This window comes from Amblyraja radiata, chromosome 3 (genome assembly GCF_010909765.2).
Source record: "Amblyraja radiata isolate CabotCenter1 chromosome 3, sAmbRad1.1.pri, whole genome shotgun sequence".
Lineage (NCBI taxonomy): Eukaryota > Metazoa > Chordata > Chondrichthyes > Rajiformes > Rajidae > Amblyraja > Amblyraja radiata.
Window position 1 is genome coordinate 112,624,690 of NC_045958.1, and position 15,235 is coordinate 112,639,924.

General features: G+C 41.9%; 1 protein-coding gene across 1 annotated transcript in view; it reads left to right on the plus strand.

Moving 5' to 3' along the window:
- Positions 1-15,235, plus strand: part of ap3b1 (adaptor related protein complex 3 subunit beta 1) — a 242,097-nt gene that overhangs the window by 78,674 nt on the left and 148,188 nt on the right. Inside the window, exons 9-13 of the mRNA XM_033018603.1 lie at positions 2,552-2,649; positions 5,605-5,659; positions 5,750-5,821; positions 5,943-6,005; positions 8,597-8,729. Coding sequence (XP_032874494.1) covers positions 2,552-2,649; positions 5,605-5,659; positions 5,750-5,821; positions 5,943-6,005; positions 8,597-8,729 — 421 coding nt within the window. The remainder of the gene's footprint in view (positions 1-2,551; positions 2,650-5,604; positions 5,660-5,749; positions 5,822-5,942; positions 6,006-8,596; positions 8,730-15,235) is intronic.

Here is a 15,235-nt window from a genome sequence, read left to right on the forward strand (position 1 = left end):
AAAAACCAGACAAATAAATAGACAATAATAGTGCAAAAGTAATATCTCTAACTATCTAGTTCAGAGCCTATTTGGAGGTTGCAGTATTTAATAGTCTGATGGTCGCAAGGAAGAGGTTGCTCTAGAACCTCTTCCCTGGACATTAGTTTTCAGGCTCCTTTCAGGGAGCGAATTCTTCCAGAATACAGTTCTTACTACCACTTCAAATTAAAACATGATTAACTGATAATAACAAAAGCTCCCCCAGTCATCTTCAAATGTATAAAAAGATTAGAGTCATCACAATGTCAAAGAAAAAGACTGAGGGTCATCAGAAATAACGTGAGGATAATGAAGGATAGAAGGAAAGCAAGAATGAGGAATATTCCTTGTTTTGGGTTAAGCCAGAAAATTTATCTTTAAGATTTTGAGTCGGGGCTGTGTGGAAACTTTGATCTGCGGGATGGGAATTATGTAATGGTGGTTGGAAACTAAGTAGACTGCAAAGGATAGATGACCAATTTGCTGGAGGAACTCAGCGTGTCAGGCAGCATCTGTGGATGGAAAGGAATGGTCAACATTTCGGGTCAAAACTCGACATCAGAAAGTGGAGAGGGGAGATTGTGCAAATTAAGATGGGGAGGGGTGAGACTGAAGTGAGAGGTGATTGACGGACTGAGGAGGGGGGGGGGAGAATAATGGGCATGAGGAGCCATGTACGGGAGGGGTAGAGGTGGGAAGCAGAGGAAGGCAGATGACAGATGGAGATGCTCAGAAGAGAAGAAAAGAAGGGGGGGAAAAAGGCGGCAAATGGAGTCAGTCGTGGCAGGGATGAAAGGATTTGGCTGCTGGAAGCTGTTAAGCGGAAACACATCAGATTTAATCACTGGTGGTTTTTAATTAAAGAAGGTGATAATGAGAACCATTAGAGGAGAGGTTAAGGACAGGTGGTGCCAGTTTTTGTCGGGCCCCACTCTGCCAGTTTGGGAAGGGAGAGGATGGACACCAAATATTGGAGAGATGTTGGACTCTTGACCAAAAATGGTGCTGGAGGAACTCAGCAAGTTCGGGCAATATTTGTGGAGGGAAAGGTCTGAAGAATGTTCCGACCCGAAACGTCATCCATCCATTCCACCCACAGATGCTGCCTGACTTGCCAAGTTCACCCAGTACTTTGTTTCTAGCTTGAGGATACATAGATACAGTAGGTCTGGGAACAAGAAATGAAATGGCAAGTAATTGATAATGGTTCAGTGTTGCATAATATGAAAGGGATGCAGTCAGATTTGGTTTATGGTGGATGGGAGGCAAGTTGAGAACATTTTAGTGGTTGAATCTGAAGGACAGAAGCACTGATAAGAGGATTAATAGCAATTTAACAAATAAGTTGGGCCGGGCCCCTTGGTAATATCTGGCCAAATCTTTTCACCCTGATTTCTGTGCTGATCGAATAAATGAGACTGACCTGGACCCATTATCTAATTTGATTTGTAGCACATTATCCTTTATTTTCCAGCATGGTGTTCCACACAGTTCACCACTTCACCCTATTCCATATGAACTCCTTTCTGACCCACCACGGTTGTGTTTGTAGTTATCTTATCAGAGACATTGTTACATTTTCATAGCAAAGGTGATTTACTTCTGCGGCCACCATACACAAATCATTTAACACTGTTTAAGAAAGAACTGCAGATGCTGGAAAAAACCAGGTAGACAAAAATGCTGGAGAAACCCAGCGGGTGAGGCAGCATCTATGGAGCGAAGGAATAGGTGACGTTTCGGGTCGAGACCCTTCTTCAGATCTACATTTAACACGGCAATATCTGATTGTGCCATACCTGTTATTAATGGAACATAATTTGCTCTCATTTAACATCTAGAAGATTGAACAAAATGTATTTGGCTCGTGCCGTAATTCGAAATCTTCAACTTTAATCCTGTGTTCTCTGTTCTTGTCACAAAATTTTGATCAAAGTTTGTAACCCTTTATCGATGCCACATCTGAGCCGTTAGCTTTCATCTTGATATTGTTGCCAAAGCCTTTGTGTGTCTTGCCTGCATCTTGTTTTCTCGAGATATAACTACTTTGATAATCCGTCCAGTTGCAACATTTATTAGTTCTGGGCTCATCCAAAAACTGGGAGCATACATACCCTTCTCTAAATCGCATCTTTAATAGCCCTCCCCAAGCTTTGTTTACTTTCCTCCCCTAGATCCTCACCATTGCATTGAATGCAGAATACTTTGTTTCAAATCCATACTAAATTCCATCCTTAGTTTTGTGGTCTTTAGATCTTTGTCTTGAGTCTGCAACACTCCTCCAACTCCTTTTGTCTATCTCCCGCCTTGAAAGTTCATAGGTATTTCTTCAACCAATGCTTTGGTGTGACGAGCATTGGTGTTTTTTATAACTTTAGTTTGAGTGCTGTAGGACATTTATTTCATAACATACGCGAGGCAATTCCTTTCCTCACCCAATGACCTCACATGCTCACTATAAATTGCTGGTGATGTTTAATAATTGGGCTTTAAAAGTTCCCTGCTGAGGTCTGCTTTTTTTTATCTTCAGGTTGTAATGGGGGTTGCTCAGCTTTACTGGCATATTGCACCAAAGTCAGAGGTCAGCATTGTTGCAAAGTCTCTGGTTCGATTGCTTCGAAGCCATAGGTGAGTTGCTTGCTTAAATCTATTTGCAAGAATGTGGCACTGGTCCAATCCCTCCACTTTTCACGTGTTGAAGGTTTCATTCATTTGAAGCTATCAAATAAAGATTGATGAAAAACTTAAATTGTGAAAATAGGTTGTTGGCTTCAGTGAATATCTGCGGCGTTAAAAATCTACCTTTTGGTTTGGGTTTTCTGTAGATCTGTGCAGGTGATTTAACACTGCCCCATCTGGTTAAGAGTGTGTTGTTGAGCCATTCAGCTCAGAAGATTCCCAGGTTCAGTGCCTGTTCTGTACTGTGTTAACAAATCTCAATTGACGAGGGAAGGTGACTGATTAGAACGGGTTATTGAATTGATTAATGCTACTTATAGAAACCTAAAAATGTCCACTAGTAAATATTGGACAAATAAGATTACAAAATATCATTTCATTAGTTGAGAAGTCTTCAAGCTGTAACACTGTACATATTTACTGTTTCTGTTCCTGTGCAATATCATTAATTTTAATTGTGTCCTGCACTTGGACTCATCCCAAATTGAGTTGGAACACCCTGAGTTGGGAAGTTCTATTCCAGCAGATTACCTTGCATTCTCAACTGTTACTCGTCCTTCTGGGGTTAAGAGGCTCAACATTGACTCTAGGCCAGTCTGAAGTGGCAACATGCCATCAAAACGAATGGGGCCCAGCTGTAATCTGTCACTTGAGCAGCTGTGAAAGGAAATGAAGGTGTAAATCTCGTTCTGAAAGCATCCAAAGATGATGCTATTTATTGTTCGGGTTAAAGTTAAATAAACTGGGTGTACCTCTTGTGTCCAACAAAAAATATATACAGTGCCCTCCATAATGTTTGGGACAAAGGCCCATCATTTATTTATTTGCCTCTGTAATCCACAATTTGAGATCTGTAATAGAAAAAAATCACATGTGGTTAAAGTGCACATTGTCAGATGGTTATTAAAGGCCATTTTTATACATTTTGGTTTCACCATGAAGAAATTACAGCAGCGTTTATACATTGTCCCCCCCATTTCAGGGCACCATAATGTTTGGGACACATGGCTTCACAGGCGTTTGTAATTGCTCAGGTGTGTTTAATTGCCTCCTTAATGCAGGTATAAGAGAACTCTCAGCACCTTGTCTTTCCTCCAGTCTTTCCATTAAATTTGGAAAATGTTATTGCTGTTTATCAACATAAAGACTAAACTTGTGCCAATGAAAGTCAAAGAAGCCATTATGAGACTGAGAAATAAGAATAAAACTGTTAGAGACATCAGCCAAACCTTAGTCTGACCAAAATCAACTGTTTGGAACATCATTAAGAAGAAAGAGAGTACTGGTGAGCTTATTAATCACAAAGGGACAGTCAGGCCAAGGAAGACCTCCACAGCTGATGACAGAAGAATTCTCTCTATAATAAAGAAAAATCCCCAAACATCTGTCCGACAGATCAGAAATACACTTCAGGAGTCAGGTGTGGATTTTAACAATGACCACTGTCCACATAAGACTTCATGAACAAAAATACAGAGGCTACACTGCAAGATCCAAACCACTGGTTAGCTGCAAAAATAGGATGGCCAAGTTACAGTTTGCCAAGAAGTAATTTAAAGAGCAACCACAGTTCTGGAAAAAGGTCTTGTGGACAGATGAGATGAAGAGTAACATATCAGAGTGATGACAAGAGCAAAGTATGGTGGAGAGAATGAACTGCCCAAGATCCAAAGCATACCACCTCATCTGCAAAACACGGTGGTGGGGGTGTTATGGCCAGGTCATGTATGGCTGCTGAAGTTACTGGCTCACTTATCTTCATTGATGATACAACTGCTGATGGTAGTAGTATAATGAATTCTGAAGTGTATAGACACATCCTATCTGCACAAGTTCAAATAAATGCCTCAAAACTCGTTGGCCGGCGGTTCATTCTACAGCAAGACAATGATTCCAAACATACGGCTAAAGCAACAAAGGAGTTTTTCAAAGCTAAAAAATGGTCAATTCTTGAGTGGCCAAGTCAATCACTCGATCTGAACCCAATTGAGCATGCTTTTTACATGCTGAAGAGAAAACTGAAGGGGACTAGTCCCAAAACCAGCATAAGCCAAAAATGGCTGTAATACAGGGCAGACAGATCATCATCAAAGAAGACACCCAGCAACTGGTGATGTCCATGAATCGCAGACTTCAAGCAGTCATTGCATGCAAAGGATATGCAACAAAATACTAAACATGACTACTTTCATTTACCTGACATTGCTGTGTTCCAAACATTATGGTGCCCTGAAATGGGGGGACTATGTATAAACACTGCTGTAATTTCTACATGGTGAAACCAAAATGTATAAAAATGACCTTTATTAAAATCTGACAATGTGCACTTTAACCACATGTGATTTTTTCTATTACAAATCTCAAATTGTGGAGTACAGAGGCAAATAAATAAATGATGGTTCTTTGTCCCAAACATTATGGAGGGCACTGTATGTTTTCCTCTTGGCTGGCTTTGTCAATTTGTGCTCCCTAGATTTAGGTTAATTATTGTCACGTTTACCACGTTACAGTGAAAAGCTTTAAAAATATAGAACCAAGGAACTGCAGATGCTGGTTTGCCAAGGAAAGGCACAAATTGCAGAAAGGTCTGAAGAAGGGTCCCAACTCGAAACATCACCTATCCACTTTATCCAAAGATGTTGCCTGACCCACTGAGCTACTCAAGTAATTTGTGTCTTTCCAGTGGAAAGCTTTATTTTGCCTGCTACTCAATCAGATGAGATAATACTATACATTAATACAATCAAATCAGATACCAGTATGATAGGTAGAGCAAAACGGGAAGATACGGAGTGTAGAATATAATTTTCAGCATTGTAGCGCAACAGTTCCATAGACTATTACCTAAAGGTTATATTGAATGGGAAATGTTATGTTTTCTAACTCTGATCTCTCTTTATACAGAGAAGTGCAGTACATTGTTTTACAGAACATTGCCACAATGTCTATACAAAAAAAGGTATGATTGCGTTAGTTTTTATATAGAAAGAAATAATCTTTTAATTTTTTTTATCTTTGCAAAAACTCTTAACATTTTTTTTTTCCTTAGGGTATGTTTCAGCCATATTTGAAAAGTTTTTATGTTCGGTCAACTGATCCAACACAGATAAAAGTTTTGAAGGTATAGTGTTTTATTTTGTTTTTTTTTGTCTGCATTTTGATGAAAGCATGTGTTGGATATGTCCATCCGGAAAGTGCCTTTGTTAATTTAATTGATAAACATATTTTGTTGTTATGAACAGCTCGAGATTCTGACTAACTTGGCCAGTGAAACCAACATCTCGATAGTCCTCCGAGAGTTTCAGGTGAGTACAGTGGTGGTTAATATCCAACGTGGTGGATACCTTTGAATCTTTCAATATTCTCGTTAATATTTTGTCAGGGATAAAATAGAACAATACAGTGTAGAATTCTCAGGCAGATGGGGCTCGTCAGCCTGGGAAGGCAGTCCATCTAGGAGAGGGAAAACTCTGATTTAAAACCTCTACTGCCTTGTGGCCATATCCAGTCATGGAAAAGGCTCCTGGAGTAAACCTGAAGAAAATCCGGAGTCTGAGCCCCTAAGGCAGTTTGTCGTTGTCTACAACCTCGCTCTGGCAGCTCCTGCGACGGCGCTGGTGCCAAACTGCAACGACCCTGCTGTTCCTTTGGATCGATCAGCGACGTGGAGAGGGGGGACGTGCTGCATGGGCAACAACCTGTCCTCCATATGACATTGCCCAGGCTTGCATCCAACCAGGATGCATCATCCATGGTCAGTCATGACCGAGGGGGGCCTACCACAGTATAGAAGTAGGCCCTTTGGCCCCCTGTCTGTGCTGAACATAATTAACATTAAATTAATCTCATCTGCCTTCACATGATCCATATCTCTCCACTCCCTGCATATCCATGTAGCTATCTAAACACCTCTTTAATGCCACTATTGTATCTGTTCATAATACAGCTCATAAACAAGAATTTTACACAGTGTATCTAGATAACTACCTTGCTTTTTACAGTATGATTTCTCAGGGAAATTTCAAGTTATATACAAAATTTATGAAATTTGCCAGTAACATCTTCCAGTTAAGTCAAGGCTAGTTTATTGTCATCTGCATGAGTGCGGTGAGGTACACGTATAATGGAAAATCTTGCAGCAGAATCACAAGCACCTTGACTCGGACACCATCAATCGTAAATTATACAAGACTCTGCAAAAAAAACGGACGTCAATGCAAAAATAGCCAATGAGAAAACAAGTCCATGGTAGTGCAAGAGGTTGTCCGTGATGTTCTGTTCCTGATTAGTGGGATTAGTGTTGTGCAGATTGGTCCAAGAACCTGATGTTTGGTGCTATTCCTGAACCTGGTGGTGAGGTACTTTAGGCTCCTGTACCTCTTATCTAATGGAAGGGACGTTGAGATCCTTAAAAATGGGTGTCGTTTGCTTGAGACATCGCCTCGTGTACATGCTTTTGATGATGGGGAGGGTTGTGCCTGTGATGGATGGGGCTGAGCTCACCACTCCCTGTTGCCTCTTGCCTTTCAATGTGTTGGAATTGCCGTACTAGGCCATGATGCCTTCTACAGTGTGTCTGTAGTAGTTTGTTAGGATATCAATGACTTGCCAATTTTTTTGTTTTGGAGATACAGTGCGGAAACGGGCCCTTCGTCCCACCGAGTCCGCTCTGAGGGTGGCGATCCTGTAGAATTCATTGCTACAGATGGTTGTGGAGGCCAAGGCATTGGGTATTTTTAAAGCCAAGATTGATAGGTTCTTGATTAGGAAGGGTGTCGACGGTTATGGGGAGAAGGCTCTTTGAGTGTGGAGGAAACCGAAGATCTCGGAGAAAACTATCTAAATGGCGTCAAATTGGGAAAAGGGGAAGTACAACGGGATCTGGGGGTCCTTGTTCATCAGTCTATGAAAGTAAGCATGCAGGGACAGCAGGCAGTGATGAAAGCGAATGGCATGTTGGCCTTTATAACAAGAGGAATTGAATATAGGAGCAACGAGGTCCTTCTGCAGTTGTACAGAGCCCCAGTGAGACCACACCTGGAGTATTGTGTGCAGTTTTGGTCCCCTAATTTGAGGAAGGACATTCTTGCTATTGAGGGAGTGCAGCGTAGGTTTACAAGGTTAATTCCCGGGATGGCGGGACTGTCATATGCTGAGAGAATGGAGCAGCTGGGCTTGTATACTCTGGAGTTTAGAAGGATGAGAGGTAATCTCATTGAAACATATAAGATTGTTAAGGGCTTGGACACACTAGTGGCAGGAAACATGTTCCCGATGTTGGGGGAGTCCAGAACCAGGGGCCACAGTTTAAGAATAAGGAGTAAGCCATTTAGAACGGAGACGAGGAAACACTTTTTCTCACAGAGAGTGGTGCGTCTGTGGAATTCTCTGCCTCAGAGGGTGGTGGAGGCAGGTTCTCTGGATGCTTTCAAGAGAGAGCTAGATAGGGCTCTTAAAAATAGTGGAGTCAGGGGATATGGGGAGAAGGCAGGAACGGGGTACTGATTGTGGATGATCAGCTATGATCACATTGAATGGCGGTGCTGGCTCGAAGGGCCAAATGGCCCACTCCTGCACCTATTGTCTATTGTAAAACCAACGTAGTCACGGGGAGAACGTACAAACTCCGTACAGATGGCACCTGTAGTCGGGATTGAACGCCTGTCTCCGGGCATGCAAGAGCTGTAAGGCAGTAACTCTACCGCTGCGCCGCCGTGCTGCTCTGTATTTTACCAAAATATAGCATTTAAATTAATGTCTAGAAGTTAATGCGACCAGAATTTTAAGTCATAATTTCCGAACGTCATTGATATTTATTTTGGCATTTTGGTGATGCAATGTGTATAACGATAAAGTTGATCTGAGTAATGTTCTCGTTATTTCTTTTCATACTCAGACTTATGTGAAAAGCCAGGACAAACAATTTGCCGCAGCCACAATTCAGGCAATTGGAAGATGTGCGACCAATATTTCGGAGGTTACCGATACATGTCTCTCTGGGTTGGTGTATCTGCTGTCCAATAGAGATGGTAAAACATTACTTTACTCATTGCCGGCTGCACACTTAGGAATTGTTTTGGAAGCAGAACCTTGTTCTTTTTGATCAAACCAATAACTAGGCACTTGGAGAGGGGTATCTTCATTACAATGAATGAGCTGGACTATTTCTATAAATGTGATGAGGTGCAACGCCGAGGTTTCATTAAAATGCTTAAAAGTTACAAATGTGAACGGGTAAATGGACTCAACCAAACCAAATTTGAGTTCATCCTTGATGCGGTCTAGGCTCTATCGTGAGAGATTGGTACTTCTGTCTCACTCTGTTATTCTCTCACTGTCATTTACTTGTGCTTTCATGTCCTCTCTCACAGAAGCTGTTGGGTTTAAGTTGCTCTCTTGAGACGAGAGGCTGATAGAGGTGCCATCATTCAGTTGAGATATCAAACTGAGGCTCAATTAGTCCTCCTGGGTGAATGTCAAACATCTCATGGTAGTGCTTGGAGCTTATAAACCTCGGTGTCCAGGCCAGGATTTATCATTCCATCAATGTTACTTCAGCTGATTATCTTGTCACTCACCCAGTTGCACTTTGCAGAACATTATAGCTGTTGTTTTCTTTACTAAATGTCTGTGCTCACAATTGCTGGCATTAAGCCTATTCTTCCTTTGGACTTTCTAAGACCAAATAAATTGTTCTATCATATTTGGGTGTCATCCAAAACCAGCCTATTTGAGGGCCTTCCTCACTGTACTTCTACTCTTCCCCTAATTGATCACTGTGTGAGTTGTAAGTCCTCTGTTCAGCACCAAGATCAGGAAACCAGCCTCTGTGACTGGTAGACACAAAATGATGGAGTAACTGAACAGGTCAGACAGAATCTCTGGAAAAAAGGAATAGGTGACGTTTCGGGTCAAGACTCTTCTTCAGACTGAGTGTCACCTATTCCTTTTCTCCAGAGATTCTGCCTGACCCGCTGAGTTACTCTACCTTTTTGTGTCTATCTTCGGTGTAAACCAACATCTGCAGTTCATTCCTACACATCTGTGACTGGTATCTTTGTATGCTAATGGTCTGTAGCTTAAGGACATCTAAGACTGCTGGGTGGCATTGGAGGCAACAGTGTGACCTGGGCCATCTGCTGTTGCCTTGCTGGTTAAATTGCTTGAATTGATGCTGCTTAAAGTATCTTGGAGGTGATTCAAAATTACCGTATTTCCCGGCAATGAAGACGCTATTTTTTACCTTAAAATAAGGCCCGAAAATGTACCTGCATCTTGGAGGCCAAAGTTTAGCTTTTTAGTCAAGAAAAAAGACTTGGGCTAAATCGCTTTTAAACATGGGGGGGGGGGGGGGGGGCACCACAATGAGGCCTAACACAGGGGTTGGCAACATAGAGCCCGGATCCGGCCCGTAACACAAACTCATGTGGCCCACAGGCGTATTTTTTTCAATTAGTTTTCGCTCCCTGGGAACTGCAGCTAGTCCCGGGGCACGCAGCCGACCTGGGGACTGCAGCCAGAACTGGGGGAAGCGAGCCAACCTGGGCGCAACAGCCAGTCCCGGGGCACGTAGCCGACCTGGGGACTGCAGCCATTCGCGGGGCACGCAGCCGACCTAGGTGGCTGCGAGCGGCCGCCGGGACCGGACAGCGGAACCGGTCGCCACCTCAGCGCCTTCTGCCCGCCATCCAGCCAGCCACGGTGTCCTTCGGCACAGGCGCAACCGGTGCAGGTGGTGGTCGGAGGGTAGTGACTGGGCGTAAGGCTGGCTGCTCCGTCCCAGGCTCTCTTGCTCTATTGCCTCTCTCTCCCTGTTATGTGATCTCCCTGAGCCAGGAAGTCCCCATCCCTCAGACCTGAACCACACAGCGCATTGTGATTCCTGATTGCCTCCTTGAAGGAGTTTCACATCTTCCTTTCTACTGACTAAATCAAACCCTTGATCCTGTCCCGCCAGCCTTGTTTTTCAAAATTTAGCAATTCAAAATGGGGGTGCGTCTTCATTGCCGGGAAATCCGGAAATCCCTATCATTTGGGCTAGAATTAGAAATAAAGCCAAAATCGGCCTCTACAAAGCAGCCACATGATGTGAATGGAGTGTAAATAACAGGGAATGGTGGTGTGGAGATAAATTTCAATTTGCTGCTTTGTGCCAGCCTAATGTTCAATCATAATACATCGCAAAGGAAAAGGCTATGTTTGTTTGTCTATGTGAATGCCGTCGCTTGGGGAACTAGAATAAGTTCTGTCCATACAGGAGTTAAAAAGCCCATGGCTAATCAGATGTTGTCAAAAATATATGTTGAATGATTTTTAATGCATCTATCAAATGTTTTTTTTTAAACAATTTTTTAAAAATTGAAAAAGTCTTAAAAATGTAAAGGTAAACAAAATATTTTTAAACTTTGAACAACTAACTTTTTTTAAATGAAGTTTATTTTGGAATCACCTTTGCCACAGCCCTTGTTCTTTATTTACATGCATGAATTTATTCACATTTTAACCCGTTGAACTGTTGGGGAATTGCTGGAACATTGCTGATCCCCACTCGATGTCCAACATCAGAGTGTAAATGCCAGCACAATGTGGCCTTCAAGCCTTGGACTCCTGGGCTTGTCTGGGAAACCCGAACGTGAGAACTGCTTCAAAATGGCCCATTCCCCAAAGTAGGATTCGCAAGCTTTTCCATTTGCTTGAATGCTTACTTTAAACTACCAATATGGGGCTGGAACATGGTGACCCTGCATGCTTATCCCAGAGGGGGATCGAATATCATCTGATCAAATCACTCTCTCTTCTACCTGTACATCTAGCACCAGATCTAAATATTTTAATAATTTATTTTAGAGCCATATTCAGCACTCTGTATCTTCCCTTTGCTCTACCTATTGCACTTGAATTTGACTCTAATGCAGTTATGTATGGCATTATCCTATCTAATTGGATAGCATGCAAAACAAAGCTTTTCACTGTGTCTTGATACACATGACAATAATAAACATAAACCCAACCCTAATCCATCTGAATGTTCCCATCCATCTATTATAACACAACACATTTACCAATTTTCTGATCTCGGGTTTCTTGGATCATTAATTCGCAACACGTTTATATTATCATATTTTCTATTCAACTAAAAACAAGACCAATTCCATGAAAGTACCCAACAAACATTCACAATTTAGATGCTGCAAAATGCTTTATCAAAATTGATCATATAAACATCCTGCATGTACCTGCACACTATTTAAATGTCTTCTTGAAATAATCTGTGTATGTGATCAAAATTGCATCGCTATGCAATGTTGAATATCCCGAACAGATCAGGAAACCATCTGGATGTCACTTGCAAAGCTTCATTTCTTCTCCCTTGAGTCTTGTTGTTATATGTCCTTGCTCTGATCGGCATAGCCTGCCAAATCAGCAACATGGTGAAAAGAAGGATGCATTAAAATAATTTATAGGATTGCATCTCCAGACGATGTAGGTTCTCCGCAAGTTCTGTAAATGAAACAAATTTCAAGAGGTTTTCTTGGTGGGCAGTTGGAAAGACCAGTGTATTGCACTTGTTTTCATATGGTAGAGATCTCACAGCTCAAACCATGCTGTGGGCTTGGGTTAGTATTGGTTAGTTTCATTTAAAGTTTTTTTTTTAAAAGGGCACAAAGTGCTGGAGTAACTCAGTGGGTCAGGTAGCATCCCCGGAGAACATGGATATATGACGTTTCGAATCAGGACCCTTTGTGAGACTCTGAAGGGCATGACCTGGAATGTCACCTATTCATGTTCTCCTATCTGGGACACATGACAATAAACTCTCTTGACTCTTGACTTGACATGACCCGCTGAATTACTCCAGCACTTTGAGTCTTTTTTTTTGTAAACCAGCATCTGCAGTTCCTAGTTCATTTACTGTTAAATTGCCATATGGCATGTAATGCAGGAAAATCCTTAAGCACCATAGAAGAATCACAATTCTTAGAACAAATCTATATGCACAGATTGTACAATATCTGACCCCAAAAATGACTTTTACTTTATTTATACCACATGTATTGTTTTAAATGCAGGTCTGATGGAGCAGAAAATTACACACCATTCAATCCTGCTGCAAAATAACAAAACTAAGATGGTTTTGTCATTTGCTCCTTGGACTGCATCAGAGAAGAAAGTCCTGGGGATTAATCTAAATCTTAATTAAACCATTAAACCATTCCTTAATACATCAGTCTTTTCTGTGCTTTATACCAATACCTGCTTGTAGTGATGTTTCAGTTTATGAAGGTCAAAAAGAAATTCTAATGGTTTGAATTGACAATATTCTACTAAAATAAAAAGTGATTCGTGATTCTTCATTGTTGGTTACCTCGAAGCTTTGCTACATTCCAACCTGTATATCCATTGGGAATTATACGGGTATATTGTGCAAACTTAAGCATTTTGTTAGTATTTGTGAGATTTGCATGTTACCTTTTAGATACGGATGTTCCTCAAACTACAACGAGTAAGATTATGATACAACTTCATATTAGGTGAAAATGGGTAAATTGAAGAGTTTCCCATTAGTTTCAATTAAAGAAATCTCTGTGTATTCCACAGCCGAAGACTGAAAGAAATCTAGCAATTTAAAAACACCCCCACAGAAGTGTTTGAAATAATGTACTAAGTACATTAACAATGAAATCTTAATTGAAGATGATAAAACCAAGCATTATACAGACTTTACAGGGTATTCAACAATTAAAGCATCTAAGAACCCTGGAGGTCATCACACAAAGTGTTGGACGAACTTAGTGAGTCAGGCAGCATCTGTGGAGGAATTGGACAGAAGGAGGTCTGAAGAAGGGTCCCGGCCCAAAACTTCAACTATGCATTACCTCCACAGAGGCTGCATGACCTCGTTTGGAGTCGTTTTGAATTTCCTTTTGGAATCTTTTGAGTGATTGATCAGAAAATTTACAGTCACGAAAAAGACAATAAAAGACTGAGCAAGGAGTTTTTCTTCGAGCCTCTTGTAGCAATCATTACAATCAGGGCAACATCTTTTACGTCAGTATCACTTATTTTGCACTATCAACAGACAATAGGTGCAGCAGTAGGCCATTCGGCCCTCCGAGCCAGCACCGCCATTCAATGTGATCATGGCTGATCATCCCCAATCAGTACCCCGTTCCTGCCTTTTCCCCATATCCCCTGACTCCGCTATCTTTTAAGAGCCCTATCTAGCTCTCTCTTGAAAGTATCCAAAGAACCGGCCTCCACCGCCCTCTTGAGGCAGAGAATGCCACAGACTCACAACTCTCTGTGAGAAAAAGCGTTTCCTCGTCTCCGTTCTAAATGGCTTACCCCTTATTCTTAAACTGTGGCCCCTGGTTCTGGACTCCCCCAACATCGGGAACATGTTTCCTGCCTCTAGCCTGTTCAAACCCTTAATAAACTTACTGCCCGAAACGTCGGAGTCTGAAGAAGGGTTTCGGCCCGAAACGTCGCCTATTTCCTTCGCTCCATAGATGCTGCTGCACCCGCTGAGTTTCCCCAGCAATTTTGTGTACCCTTAATAAACTTATATGTTTCAATAAGATATCCTCTCATCCTTCTAAACTCCAGAGTATACAAGCCTAGCCGCTCCATTCACTCAGCATATGGCAGTCCCGCCATCCCGGGAATTAACCTTGTAAACCTACGCTGCACTCCCTCAATAGCAAGAATGTCCTTCCTCAAATTAGGAACATAGAAAATAGGTGCAGGAGGAGGCTATTTGGCCCTTCGAACCAGCACCGCCATTCATTGCGATCATGGCTGATTGTCCCCAATCAATAACCCGTGCCTGCCTTCTCATCTCCCTTGACTCCACTAGCCCCTGGAGCTCTATCTAACTCTCTCTTAAATCCATACAATGATTTGGCCTCCACTGCCCTCTGTGGCAGGGAATTCCACAAATTCACAACTCTATGGGTGAAAAAGTTTTTTCTCACCTCAGCCTCCCCTTTACTCTAAGACTGTGGCCCCTGGTTCTGGACTTGCCCAACATTGGGACCAAAACTGCACACGATACTCCAGGTGTCGTCTCGCTAGGGCCCTCTACAACTGCCGAAGGACCGCTTTGCTCCTATACTAAACTCCTCTTGTTATAAAGGTCAACATGCCTTTCGCTTTCTTCACTGCCTGCTGTACCTGCATGCTTACTTTCATATCCTGTTAATAAGCAGACATCTTTCACAAACTGCACTTTGAACATAGAAATAGATTCTCCACAGCCCTCCAGGGTAGAGAATTACAAATCTTCACCGGTCTGAGTGAAGAAACTTATTTTCCCATTACAAATAATTGTTCTATTCTTTATACTAAAATATGTGCCCTGAACATAGATCCCTGGGTCATGGAAGGCATCTCTGCATTTAGTCTATCAAGCAGGTATAATGAAGTTTAAGGCATTTTGGGGCCACCTTAAATGGGGTATTTTGGTTTGTTATAACGCTATTTTGATTGGGAACTAGAGAACCACTGAAATGATACTTCAGAAATTGACTAAAAA